This window comes from Macrotis lagotis, chromosome 3 (assembly GCF_037893015.1).
Source record: "Macrotis lagotis isolate mMagLag1 chromosome 3, bilby.v1.9.chrom.fasta, whole genome shotgun sequence".
Lineage (NCBI taxonomy): Eukaryota > Metazoa > Chordata > Mammalia > Peramelemorphia > Peramelidae > Macrotis > Macrotis lagotis.
This window is the reverse complement of record NC_133660.1, coordinates 282,818,521-282,831,854: the sequence shown is the minus strand read 5'-3', so window position 1 is coordinate 282,831,854 and position 13,334 is coordinate 282,818,521. Positions and strand designations below refer to the sequence as shown.

General features: G+C 49.6%; 1 protein-coding gene across 1 annotated transcript; it reads left to right on the top strand.

Moving 5' to 3' along the window:
* Positions 1–9,583, top strand: TSGA10IP (testis specific 10 interacting protein). The gene is made up of 9 exons (XM_074231032.1): positions 1–261; positions 679–806; positions 890–1,309; positions 1,452–1,612; positions 2,240–2,369; positions 5,689–5,859; positions 7,419–7,518; positions 8,745–8,869; positions 9,412–9,583. Exons 1-9 carry the CDS (start codon positions 16–18, stop codon positions 9,473–9,475), a joined length of 1,545 nt encoding a protein of 514 aa, XP_074087133.1. The 5' UTR covers positions 1–15; the 3' UTR covers positions 9,476–9,583.
* Positions 9,584–13,334: the final 3,751 nt, after the last annotated feature.

The following is a 13,334-nucleotide window of genomic DNA, read 5'->3' as shown; positions in this document are numbered from 1 at the left end:
CTCTGAGAGGTCAGGATGCCATTCTTCTCCAGAGGCCTGTTGGTCTCCGTAGAGACAGTTCAGGACCAGGCTGGTAGAAGTTCCGAAAAGGGGGGATGGGGAAGAAGAATATTAAGAAGAACCCATCAACAGTCAATTCTGGCTGCCTCTGCAGTGAAACCTAACCAAGATGCCCGGATTCGGGTCTCTTCAGCCTCATCTGAAAAGGGAATGGCTGCTGGACTATTGGGAATCCTGTCTGGTGTACCTTTGGCCCAACAAGTAGGTGGCTTCTGACTGCCAAGACCCTAGAGTTGGGCAACAGAATGCCTAGGTCCATGGAGGCGCAAGGGGAGAAACTGGGCAAGTTCCCCTAAGGGTTTGGGAAGGATCCTTGGTGGGCTCATCTCCTGAGAAAAGATTAGGGCTCCAAGAATCCTGTCTCTAGGCCCCAAGGTCACTGATGTGTATAAGGAGATAATTCATGTCAGTAGAAAGTCAGATGTAAGGAATTTAACGATCTCATTGTCCCCAGACCCAACATTCTGTATGACTTTGGGGATACCTCTTCCCCTTTCAGAGCATCAGGCTGATGATGGAACTGCTCACTCTGGGATGTAGTGTCATGACTTGCTGTTATGATCTATGTTGGTCAGGAAAGGTAATTTCTCATCTGGGCTCCCTCACTTTCTCCTTCAGGGTGCTTATGGGAGTGGAGATGGGGTGCTGATTCAAGGTCGACCTAGGGCTCGGAGTGCAGGGAATGTCAGAAGGAAAGATACAGCCAACAAAGGCAAGAAAGGAAATGAGTCTTCTGAGGCTGAAGAGTAAGTAACCATGGGTGCAGGGAGGGGACCTGGGGCTCAGGGATGCCAATTTTCTGACTGGCTACCTCTTTCCCAATCCCCAGCCTTGTTCCACCACCTCCTCGGAAGACCTCCTTCCCATTCCAGTGGGCCTGGGAGAGCTTCTTGGTGGATGGCCGGAGCCTTCCCCTGGCCTCCCCTATCTCTTCCCACCAGACTGTGATGCCCAAGAGGGCCCAGACTGCAGCCCCGCCACCTACCAGGACAGCTCGGAAGTCCCGGTGGAAGGCTGTGCCCCCATCTCCCCAGCCAGCCAACTTCCCATTCTATTGGAAAACGGAGACTCAGTGTCAGGACATAAAAAAGCAGCTGAAAAGCTGGGCTCAATCTGAGACAGTCAGCCAGGACTGTCAGGATGACCAGGAACAAGAAGGGCAAGAAGACCAGGATGACAGGGAGGAGGAAGGGCCTGAGGGCAGGAAGGATTTCAGCCTTTGGCCCTCTTTTTTGTCTGTTGAGAAAAGGTTGGCACTCCAAGGACCTGGGCCCATAGGGAAAGATTGGGAAAACTGAAGGTGGGTAGGGAGGGGCCAGACTTTGGGAGGAGGCTGGAAGGGAGTCGGGGTAGAACCTCAGAGCAGTCAAGTCTGTCCCTCTGATGATCAGGAACAGAGATGAAGAGAGAAGCCAGCTTAGAAGGTGGAAGGCCCTCCATCTGACTGGCTTCACCTTCCTGAGAGGGCTCCAGAGGAAGTTGGTAAAGTCAGAGGACATGGAGATGCTACAGAAACATCTGCAGGAAGAGGCCAAGGAGCTTGGGATCTCCTGTGAGTTCCACCCCTCCCATCCCCTCTCTGGTCAAAGGAGGAGGTTGGGCTCAGTGACCCCCTCAGAATGATCAGCTGGGGGGTGGGCTTTTCCCCAGTTGGCCATCAACATTTGTGGATTGAAAGCTGATCAGCCAAAATAATTCATTAAACTAAGAAACCACCAGGCAACATAACCCTTTCAATTCTTACCAGGAGTCTCCTCCCCAGCCTGGCCTTCCTTTCCAAGAAGTGGCTTCCTGTTGTCCTAGCATCTCTGTCCAATGTTCTGAATCTGAGCTCTTTTCCCAAGGTTCTCCTCTACTTAGTGGAATTTGATCCCAAAAGTTGAGCTTAGGACCTCTTTGGTCCTATTTGTCTTCGGTGCTGTTCCAGCAGGTTATGGCTCTGACCCCAAATCCAGGTTTATCCCCGACTAAGCCACACAGCCTATTTCAAAGGGCAGAGACATATGGGGACAGTTTATCTGGAAACCAACTTTCCTTTGAATCTCCTGGTCCCTCTGCTAGGCCTACCTTTGGGCAGGCATGATGTAGATGTATTGTTGGGGGAGGATGGCGAGAACAGGGTAAATGTGGGAGCAGGAGAGTAGAGAGGGACCCCTGACTTCTGTTCCTCTGCTGCCAGCCTCCCATTGGCCTCCCCAGGATATCACCCACCTTCGAGGGGAGAAGTTCCAGGCCTGGGAGGATGTTAAGACCTTTCTACCTTCCAGTGGTACCACCAAAAGCTTCCAAAAGCGACGAGAGGCCACCAGGTACCTGTCCCTTCCCTTTCCCCGCCCCCACAAGGCTGGATAGCAAGTGGGTAGTGGACAATGGATCAGGAAGAAAATGAAGGACACCTGCTCCTTCATTCATCATTTGTCACCCAATTTTTATCCCTTTCATTGGTTGGTCATTCAGAGGTTCCGATTCTTACAGAGGTACAATATGTCCACATTGGTTGGAAGAGCTTCTCATCTGGTGCTTTACCCCACTACTGAATCACCACACTCCTAGTACCCCTATAATAGATAGAGATAAATATGCATACCCACACAGAGTGAAAAGACAGCATTGCAGACAGATGGAAAAGCCTTCTACTCTCTCATTTTGAAGTTAAAGAAACTAAGACCTGAATGTGTTTGGGAACTTGCCAAGGTCACCCAGCCCGGCCCTAAACCTCAGTTCCCTAAAAATGCCAAGCCATTCCAAGGCAGCGACACCTTGGTAGTTTGGATAGGACCTACCTGCCCTAGGATTATAAGGTTCAATGACTATATGGCTCAGAATTTCCATGGCATTCAATTAAAGCCAACCTTCTCTCTTCTCAAACCAAAAGGCTTGACAGGCTCACGTGGTGAGCTCGGTGAGCTAGGTCTGGCATGCTGGGGGCTACCATAGCCAAGGAAGGCAGGTATCCTGCCCTCTTGGCTCCACAGAGCCTTAGATCCACAAAGTGACATGAGATTCATGACATGAGACTCACATTACAGGAGCCAACAGGGTGGAAGGGAATAGAGTCTGTTCTAGGTTCAGTTCAGTTTCTGTCCCAGACCCTTAGTGGCTCACAGTAAGTTTGGTCTTTGTACCCCAATGCTGATCAACCCCACTGGGATTAATAACTATTTGAGGACTGCTTGCCAATGATGGAAGTCTTGGTTTCCCCATCTGTAAAACAGGTATTCTACCATCTGCCTCCCAAGGTTAGTGGGAGGCTCTGCCATGACCACTGTGCAGACCCTCCCAAAGTGCCCCCAAAATTTTGGGAAGGAGGATTACACACTCAAGGCTTGGCCTCCCTCATGGCTAGCATGACTGATGTGATCCTCACCTTCTCCAGCCCTTTGAAGTCTCTTTCAGCCCAAGATCTATATGACCTGAGCCTACTTTCATTGCTTGTTAGACTGAGCTCTTTGAGGAGAGGGACTGGTATCTTTTAATCTTATTTTTGGCCTTTGCCTGGCAAACAGTAGGAGTTTACTAAATGCTTGCAGGCTGGCTGGCCTGCCCCAGTGAAGGATACAATTAAATTAATTGCAATCTAGTACTGACCAAGAGTCTAATATTTGCCCAGCTGTGGCATTCTCTACAACAAGCCCTGCCTTCAAGGAGCTTCATTCAGCAAGAGGGAGGATATAACATTAGATATAGTTAGATACAAGCTACATACAATGAACATACAAGGTAAAGATTGGGGGTGGGGCACTAGCAGTGGGTGGCCGAGTGTTTTAAGAAAAAAAATTGAATAAATCTAGAGATGCCATGAGGAGGAGATGAGGAGAGAGCCATGGTATAAGTGCCAAGACACACAGATGTCACCATGTTGATCAGACCTTGGTGTGGTCAAGGGCCACAAGGCCAGGGCCAGATGGGAAGGACTTTAAATGCCAACCCGAGAGTATATATTAGATCCCAGAGACAGTTGGGAGCTGGTGAGGCTTCTTGAGACAGGGAGCATAGCTTAGAAGATCACTGTGGGACTGTGGGGGGGGGGGGGCAGTTAGGTTGCTCAGTGGATAGGGCACTGGCCCTGGAGTCAGGGGGACCTGAGCTCAAATGTGGCCTCAGACACTTAATAATTACCCAGCTGTGTGGCCTTGGGCAAGTCACTTAACTTCACTGACTTGCAAAAACCTAAAAAAAAAATAAAGAAGAAGATCACTGTGGCAGCTGCAGGGAGGGCAGAGTCCTAGGACAGGGAGGGCAACAAGGGTCTGGTAAAGGGGCTTGGCTATGAAAGTAGTGAGAGTGACTGATGGAAGAAATGTAGAGGAGGAAAATCAAGACAGCAACTGATTGTGGGGAGAGGAGAGGGATGACTCAGGAAGGCTACTTGGGGGGTGATTGGGAGGGAGGTTGGTGAATTCTAGATAAGAGAGATCAATTTGAGGGAAAGAGATTGCAGTCTGCTTTGGATGTGTTAACTTTGAGGGGCCCATGAGATGTCTAAGTAGAAATGACTGGAGGTTGGTGCTGAGTAACTGGAGCTCAGGGAAGAGCCTAGGGCCTGGAGCTAAGGGTCATTGAACCCACAGAGAGTCAAGGCAGAAAAGAAGAGTCTTAGGGATTACCCTTGGATAGGGCAGTTAGGGGACTGGGATATGAGCTCAACAAAGAATGAAGATGGAGAAGTTATATATTGGGGAATCAAGAGAGATGAGAATAGAGCTAGACCAGAGAAGTGAGAATATCCAGGAGCATAGAGGGTGGGCAAATATCCAGGGGGACCCCCAAAGGATGAGCACTGAGGAAAGGCCATCATATCTGGCAAGGAAGAGCTTGGAACCTGGAGAGAGCAGTGTCAGCTCAATGAAATCAGAAGCTAGAATCCCGATAGATGGCCAATAGCATTTCCTGGGAATATTAGCAAAAAGAGGGAGAAAGAGAGGTTGTTAGCTCAAGGGGATGGTTGGATGAAGGAAGAGGTTTTGTGTGTGTGTGTGTGTGTGTGTGTGTGTGTGTGTGTGTGTGTGTGTGTGTCTCAGTGGGGAAAGCTGGGGCCTCTCTGGAGGCAGCAGAGAAGACAGGCCTTCTACTCTCCTGGATGAGCCCCTTCCTTTGTGAGAGGACAGGGAAGGGAAGAACTCAAGGAGAGCCTCCTAAAGATAGAGGCCCTTGAACTGGGCTCTGAAGGAAATCCAAGAAATTGCTAAACTGAGGGAAAGGCAGATGATTAGGATTAGGGAGGCAGATGGGTCAATCCCTGAGGGTCCAGTAAGAGACAAAAGCAAAGGCCCCCTGGGGGTCTAGCCCATACAGTGTGTCCTCACCCCAGGGAGAACTTGTTCCTTGGCCCCCATCTTCACTGACTTTGCTCCTCTTTGACCCCTCCTTGCCCATATTCCCTTCTACCTATAACCTTGACCCTCGGTGGTCTTTGCCTTTATGCAGTGCCCCTGCAGACTTAAGAAAAGGAGAATGGTCTGAGAGTTAGGTAGTGGTGGTCCTCAGCTTTGGTCTTCACCAGCTGCACTTCAAGGCCTTCCTCTCTCTGAACCTTGATACCGTGATGGGCATCTGGGTGGGAGGAATTGGAGGGGTGGCCCAGATCCTGGGGTAGGGACTCACTTCCTCCCCTGCCTTCTTCCCCAGGACCTTGATGATGGACTGGGAACGCCACAAACGGGAGGAACAGACCAGGGCAGAGCAACGCCGAGCTCAGGAGCAGCGGGTCCAGAAGCAGGTGGCTCGGTGCCTGGCTGCTTATGGGCCTTCCAGGCTCCAGGGTTCTGGGACAGGCCATCGCAAGCTTGATGAGCTCAGGTGCCCACCACTGGGGGTGGTCGGGGAAGAGGTTCTCTGGAAGTGGAGGCACAGCTTGCCCCCCCAGGAGCCTGTGCTTGGGGCTCCAGGACAAGTGGGGAGAAAAGAGGGACCAGCCCCTGCTAAAGTCTGGGGTGCTAAGGTAGAAGCTTCGGGAGGTCATAGAAGGGAAGTAGGGAAGGCTGCTGGGGAGGAGAGGGTTTGATTTGGCTCTGGAGTAAGGCTCAAAATTTGGATGGGCCAGAGTGTATTCTGGGTTGGGGGAGGTGAAGCTGGGGAAATTGGAGAAAAACTCTGGTGGGGTATAAGGAGGGAAATAGGGAAAGTACTGGGGTTGGGGGTAGGGGTAGCTGATAGCTAGGGTGGAAGACTTCCAGAGAGGAAAGATGGAGTAGGGCAGTACCTCATTTGGGGGTTGGTTGGGAAGAAAGGAGGATGGGGGGAAGTCCTCTGGACAAGGATGTAGGTTGGAGCTAGGGGCTACCAAAACCAGAGGTAGGAATGGTCCAGGTGAGGTATGAAAGATTGCCTCCCCCAGGGTTCTCTTTGAGGGTGGGGAGGAAGAGAGCCATCGAGGAAACAAAGCTGACAGAGTAGAGGAAGCAGAAGGCTTGGGGTGGGCACAATGGCTGGTTAGGGGCTGAAGGAGGAAGATGGCTCTTTGCCTTCCCCCTCCATAAATCCAATCTTTGCACCATCTGGCTGCGAGTGGGACCAAGAGCCCTGCACCTCGTCTGACATCCCCTTCAGGGATCAGTATCCTCTTCAGCTGGAGCCCTTGTCCCACTGTTCTCTCAAAAGGGTCAGGGCTGTCCAGGCCAGCAGCAGTGGGGCACCGTGGGTCCAGGCCCATTTCAATGGTGGCGGCAGCAGGGCCAAGGGCAGAATGCACAAGTTCCTAGGCCTATAGCTGTGTTTCCACGCCCTGATTCTGGGTCATTGAGATTCAGAGAGAGGCAGCATCCGGCCCAAGGTCACACAGCCAGGGAGGAGCTGGGGGGAAAGAGGGAAATCCAGTTCCAGGACTTCTGGCTCCAAATCTGGGGCTCCTTTCCACAATTCATCCATTCAACAAACATCACTGCGTGCAAAAAATCAAGAGAGCAGAGAAATAAAATGTGGTCATTGGTCTCAAAACTGATTGACTATTGCCTGGGGTTGGGAGAGTGCTACCTTCTTCAGGGGGTTGTTTTCCCTGCCATAGAAACAGGCCCAGAATGGAATACCACTGCAAAAGCTTCTCAGTATTGCAGAGGGAGAAACTGAAGCAGGCAGAGATTCAGTGACTTGCCCAGGGTCACTCAGTCAGCACTAGAGTAGATTTGGCCTCAGGCCTTCCTCCCTCAAGCTCAGGGTTCAGATGCAGAATCTGGGAGATGAACTGCAAAACCTGCCCCACATGCTTCTTTGCCATGTGGCCCTGGCTTCCCTTTTGGTCAAGATCTCAAGTCACTGGAGACATCCCCAGAGTCTGGCCAAGCCCTCGGTTTCTCATAGGAGGATCATTTCAGAGACTGAGCCGCAACTCTTGGTAACCCTGCCCTATCTCCCCAAGCCAGGCGGCAGGAGAAGCAGCGTTTGGCAGAGTACCAGGCTGAGCTTCAGGGTATTCATCAGCGGGTGCAGAGTCGCCCCTTCCTCTTCCAGCAGGTCATGCAAGTACGGGCTCCCACCTCAGCTTTGTTTGCCCTCCTTCCCTCAGCACCTGGCAGCAGTGAAGCCAGGGAGAAATAGATCTGCCCAAATCTGGGGCCCTCTCTCCCCAACACCATACCCCTAGACCTTCAGTGTCAGCCCAAAACAAAAGGCACATTGATTAGGCCCCTTCTGTATGCAGGGAGGGGGATAAGTTACAAATGTTACAAAATTCCACTGCTACCAAGATCTTGAGGATAAGATCTCTCTCTGGCAATGCCTCTCATCATCTATCTCTGCCTGCTCAGCCTCAGTTTCCTTATCTATAAAATAAGGGTCTCAGATTCTCACTCATTTACCAATTTGGTGGAAAAGGGTTTCCTGGAGGAGACTACTTTTGAACTGGGTTTTACAGGATGATAGGAAACATGAAAGGGAAGGAGGACACTGCAGACAAAAAAGTGTGAACTAAGTTGGGAAGGGGCCAGGCCCAAGACTGGTCTGATTATGCTAAAGTGCAGAGAGCTGGGAGAAGAAGAATGGGAATCAAGTCAGAAAGGTGGGATGGTGCCAGAGGGCAGAAAGCATTCAAAGCCCTTCAGGAAGGCTGGAACTCTTCATTGGTAGGCAATGGGAGGCAGAAGATGGTGCTGGCAGGGATACAAAGGGTTGCAGCTTCATTGCTTTGGAGTTAGGAGGGACCATAGAGGCAATCTTATTCCAATCCCTTTGTTTTATAGAGTAGGAAGGTAGGGTCCAGGGACTGGAGAAGGGTATGGAGGAAGTCACCTACTGGGAGGGCAAAGGTTGGTGGAAATGAGACCTGCTCTCAAGAGTGGCTGTGGGACTAGAGATGAGGGTGCTGGGGAGCTGGGTTTCACTGACCACGCAGGGTGAGACACCCAAGTGGCAGGGTCAAAGGGGATGCCCAGGACAGATAGGAGTGGGAAGGATAAGGAGGATTAGTGGGAAAGCAAAGAATGGGCTCCTCCTGTAGAACACTTGGGGCCAAGCCTCCACCAGCCCTTCTCCTAGGCCTGTCACCCCACGCCTCCCCCACAACACTTGTATCAGAGAACAAACTTTTATTGAGGCCCTACTATTGCCCAGTTAAAATGAAGTGCTAAACTGCAACTGCTTCCTGCCTTCGAGGAGCCTCCCAGACTGGGAAGGGGAGCCCTCAGCCCAGACAGAGGGAGCATTCCTCTCCCTCCTCCCACTGGTTTCAGGGGCTCTCCTCTCCCTAACAGGCCAATGCCCGGCTCTCAGCGAACAGACGCTTCTCTCAGGTGCTTTCTGCCCAGGGTTTGGATGAGGAGCAAGTATTGGCTGAAGCACTGAAAGATGAGATTGAGGAAATCCCCTCGAAACACAGGTAGGGAACTGGACTTTCCTTGGAGGTCTAGAGGGTCTAAGCAAGCTCACTTCACAGGGGTGCCCGAGGGCCACAGAGGAGTTCTGGGGCCCCCCAACTAGTGGGATGAGAACCCTTGAAGAGTCAGCACCTTCTTGGTCACCACACTCTGCCTCCTGTTTTCTGGTCCCCGGGCCTGAAATGCTCAGGTTCTTCCCCCATCATCTCCTAATTTATCTTGGTTTCCTAGTTTGACTGGATAGCAGGGCAGCCACCTCATTGCTACCCAAAGGACTGGGAGGGCATGTGACTAACTCTGGTTGGAGAAACTTGATGGGATCTTTCTAAGTGCTTGAGATGCAAATGGAGGAAAGAGGAGACCCTCAGTTTCAGAGCCCACTAGAATGCTGCTGCCCAACCCCCTTATAGAATGAGAAACCCTCCTGGGAGTAATGGGGGTTCCTGCTGCCAGCCCAGACTGAAGGGGTACTCCAAGGAGGCAGCTCTGGCAACAGTAAGCCCAAGGGGAGCCTAGATGCCAAAGGACAACTGTCTCTTCCCAGGTCTTCAAAGACCAGGAAGATGACCAGGATCGCAGTGGAGCAGCCTTTGTGGGAGACGGAGTGAACAGAACTGGAGAATGCCCGCAGTCAGCGAGCCAAGTACAGGGAGGGCATTAATTGGGACTTGGGGATGAATGGAAAAGGAGAAGAAAAATGAAAATACTGTATTTAAGCTCAGTGTTTGCTTTCCTGCCTGGCCAGAGCTCTTGGGACCTTGGGGTGTGTCTGGGCAAGTGAGCAGCAATGACAGATGCTTGAAGGTGATTGGGGTTGCTGAATCTAGATGGAAGCATGGGATCTGGGTCAGTCAGAGAAGAGTATCTATCCTTCATGTTCTTAAGACCTCTGGCCTGGACCAGGTGTACACCTTGACCATCTCCAACCTTGGGGAATCCTGAACTCCTTCCCTCTAACTGACTTCAAGAACAGTGACATTCCTTAAAGACCCCAGCTTTACTCTGTCATAGAGACCTCTCAATCTTTTGCCTTACAAAGTAAGAAATTGAGGCACAAAGAGGGAAAGGGATCTTCTATTGGGTCACAGGAAAGTAAGATGTCCCACAGTAACATCATTTGGTTCCATAAAAAGGCATTTAGGGGAAAAAAATTACTGGGAATGGGGGGGGGAGGCAGTGGGTTTCATAGCACCATATGAATTCATATATTAAGCACTTATTGTGTGTGATATCAAGGAGATAGCCAATGAGGTCCTAGCCCTCACAGGGCTTACTGTCTACTAGAGGGTTAAGAAGGAAATCATACAACTAATTGACAACAGAGAGTCAGGGAGATCTGGGTTTGAATCTCATTTCTCAAAAGAATAGCCAGCTTGGGTAAATTATCCCAGATTTCTTATCTGTAAAGGAGAGGATTGTTCCCTTCCTGCTGTATATCTATGATCTGAAGTTCCTTTACTAGCCAGCAGGTTCAGGGAAGGTTTCCTGGTCAAGTCACTTAACCACATTGCTTTGCAAAAACCAGAAGAAGAAAAAAATCAGGAACTGGGTTGAATCTTGCTCCCTCAACTTTATGATCTCTGTGATTTCAGGCAAGCCACTTGACTTTTCTGGGTCTCAGTTTCCTTATCTGTTAACAGGATGGAGTTAGAGTAGATGGCCTCTTAAGTTCCTTCCAGATCTGAACCTGTCCAGGACTCAGATTGTCACCAGCCATACTATTTGGATCTTAGGGTTCCAAATGCAAGCTTTGCTCACAATGTATTTTCCATTTAAGTTCCAAATTCTCTTCCTTCAGCCTCTCCCACTCATTAGAAGTTAAAAAAATAACATCCTTTATACATATGAAGTCATGCAAAACATATGTCCACATTACTCACAATGTATTAATGATGCTATTGTTGGTAGGCAGGATTGACCCTTACTAACATCTTCCACTCTTGCCTAAATCTGGGAATTTAGGCTCAGTTGGCAAAGATGTGATTATGATAAGGCATTGAAATTTTGCCCCCAAGTTCTGAATTTAGAATCCCCACAGCACTTGGCAGCCATCCCAGTAAGGAATCACAGAATTTCATTAACAAGAAAAGATTGATCAAAAAAAGATTCCAGAGAATGAGATGGTTCCTGCCCCCCCTACACTAAGGAGAAGCTTCATGGAGATGGTTCTAGAATGTACAGCTCTCAGCAGTGCATCCACTGGCCAGTTCTGCTAAGCTGGAAAGTATCAGATTTCATTGCTAGTGCAAGGAAGGTTCTGAGAAGACATGGATCTTAGACAAAGTTGACCATGAATTTCCCTTCCTGGATACCTGAAGAACAAATCTAAACAGAATGGCTGAAAACAAAAATACCTAATATACATAACTTCCACCATCCCTCAGAGGAGGCTCTTTTGTCACAAGGAATTACATAAAAAATAAACCAGTGGTTATTAAGCTTGTGCTGGGGAATGTCCAAATGTTCATTGATTTGGGCATGATCTTCAACAAGGTAGAAGGCCAGTCTATCCTGGGTAATTTTTGTCCAGGTCCCCGCTAAAGTTCACCACATGGGGTCCACCCAGCATGTTGAAACCCTTCAACTCATTCTTTGATATCCTCCTTTATGGCTATTCTTTGTGATTCCTCTTTGGTTAGATGTCACAGCCTGCTCACACCTGCCATGTGTCCTTCTGGTACTCTTGATATGATGCTAATCTTTAGGTCTTTAAAGACAATGGAGTTTCAGGTCTTACTGTCATACAGTAACTTTGGTTAATGTTAAAAAGACTGGAACTTTGCTATCATGGGAAACAAGGGGTCAGGAAAGGGCTTTGCAATCTCCCCAAAGCAATCTAATTTTTCTCTTCAACTCTGGATCCACAGTTCCTCTCCTGTCTATCACAGCAATTTACACTGTTAGTCAAGCTCTGTAAGTTGCCAATTTGCATGTGGGTTAAAATTTGGGTAATAGTCAATCTGTCTAGTCTTCTCTCCATTTCCCTTTTTGAATTCCCTCAGTGTCACTGTGCTTCATTGGAAATCCTGCCAAGCTTAGTTTGGAATGGTTTCTCTGCTTCATGAGACTATTCTGCTCACAATCATCTATTTTCCTTTGTAAGGTTTTAAAAAGAAGTTTGTATTCTTTTGTAAGCATTTTTTCTTCCTATTGATATTTTATTTTTCCAATTACATGTTGTAAAAGATCTTTTACACTCATCCACATGCAAATGCATATTTTAAGTTACATAATTTCCTTCCACCCTCCCTTCCCCTCCCCTCAGCTTCGAACAATCTGGATATTGTACAAACACATTTATGTTTAACATTTACAGATTAGTCATTTTCTGTTTGAGGGATTAAGATTAAGGGAAAAGAAAGAAAACCATGAAACAGGAAGGAAGAGATTGGAAATACATAGGAAGGAAATACATAAGAGAAATTTTTAAAAAGTGAATGTTCATTCAGATTCTGTAAGTGTTTTTTATTTCGTTTTGCTTTTCTTCCTCTGGATGGGGATAGCATTGACCATAGCTGGTCTCCTAGGGTTGTCCTGGCTCTCTGAACTGTTGCGAAGAGCTGCATCCAACAAGGTTGATCAATGTGCTTATATTCTAAACCTGTATTGCCTATGCTAGATATTTCTGTCTGATGAATAGTCTAATACTTTCTAAGAAGCTTCCTGGACTCTCTAGGGCTCCCTATTCTAGCAGTTTATTTACACTGGTTTAACTTCTGACTTGAAGTTAATAGTCCCTGTGGGGTTTTCATTTTCCTCTTTTTGATTTTCAAAACTTCAGAGTTTTTGCTTTTCAACAGCTTCAGGGTTAGATCTTAACTATCTTGCCCAATACTGTTCTTTGCTATAGATTCTCCTCCGAGAAGTGACGCTAGGCCAGCAAGGGGTGGCGCCCTCTTGGCATGCTGGGGACTGGCTACCGGGGCTGTCTCCTCCTGGGGATGGATGCCTGGGCCTCACAGCCCTTTCTTGGGCCTACTAGTTCTCTCCTCTCGGGGCCTGGCCCTCTCTCAGGCCTCCTGGCCCGCTTCGAGACCCTGCAGCCCTCTCCTGCCTCAAGGCCCTCTTCGGGCCTTCCTGACAGGCGGTCTTCTGCAGGCCCCAAGGGCCTCTCTTGGGGCCGGTGGTCCTGTTCCAGGTTTGGAGGCGCTCCCCTGCCAGGCCCAGCCATGTGCCCGGCGCTGCGCCTGGCGTTTCGCTTTGGGCCGAGGGCCGGGGCGGCATCCTTGGAGCAGGCCTTTCGGAGCGAGGCCTCTGGGCAGGACGCACGGAAACGCGGAATCCCGGGCTGGATCCACGGGATAAGAGCCCCGCGTGAGTCTGGGGGCCCCCAGGAGAAGGCCGCGGCCGGAGCAAGGCGGCTGCCAGGGGGCAAAGCTGCCCAGGGGGCGGAGGCAAAGGCGGCAGAAGCAGAGCCTCCACCTCGCCGCTAGCTGGCGGGCCAACGCGCGCTGCGCATGCGTGCCC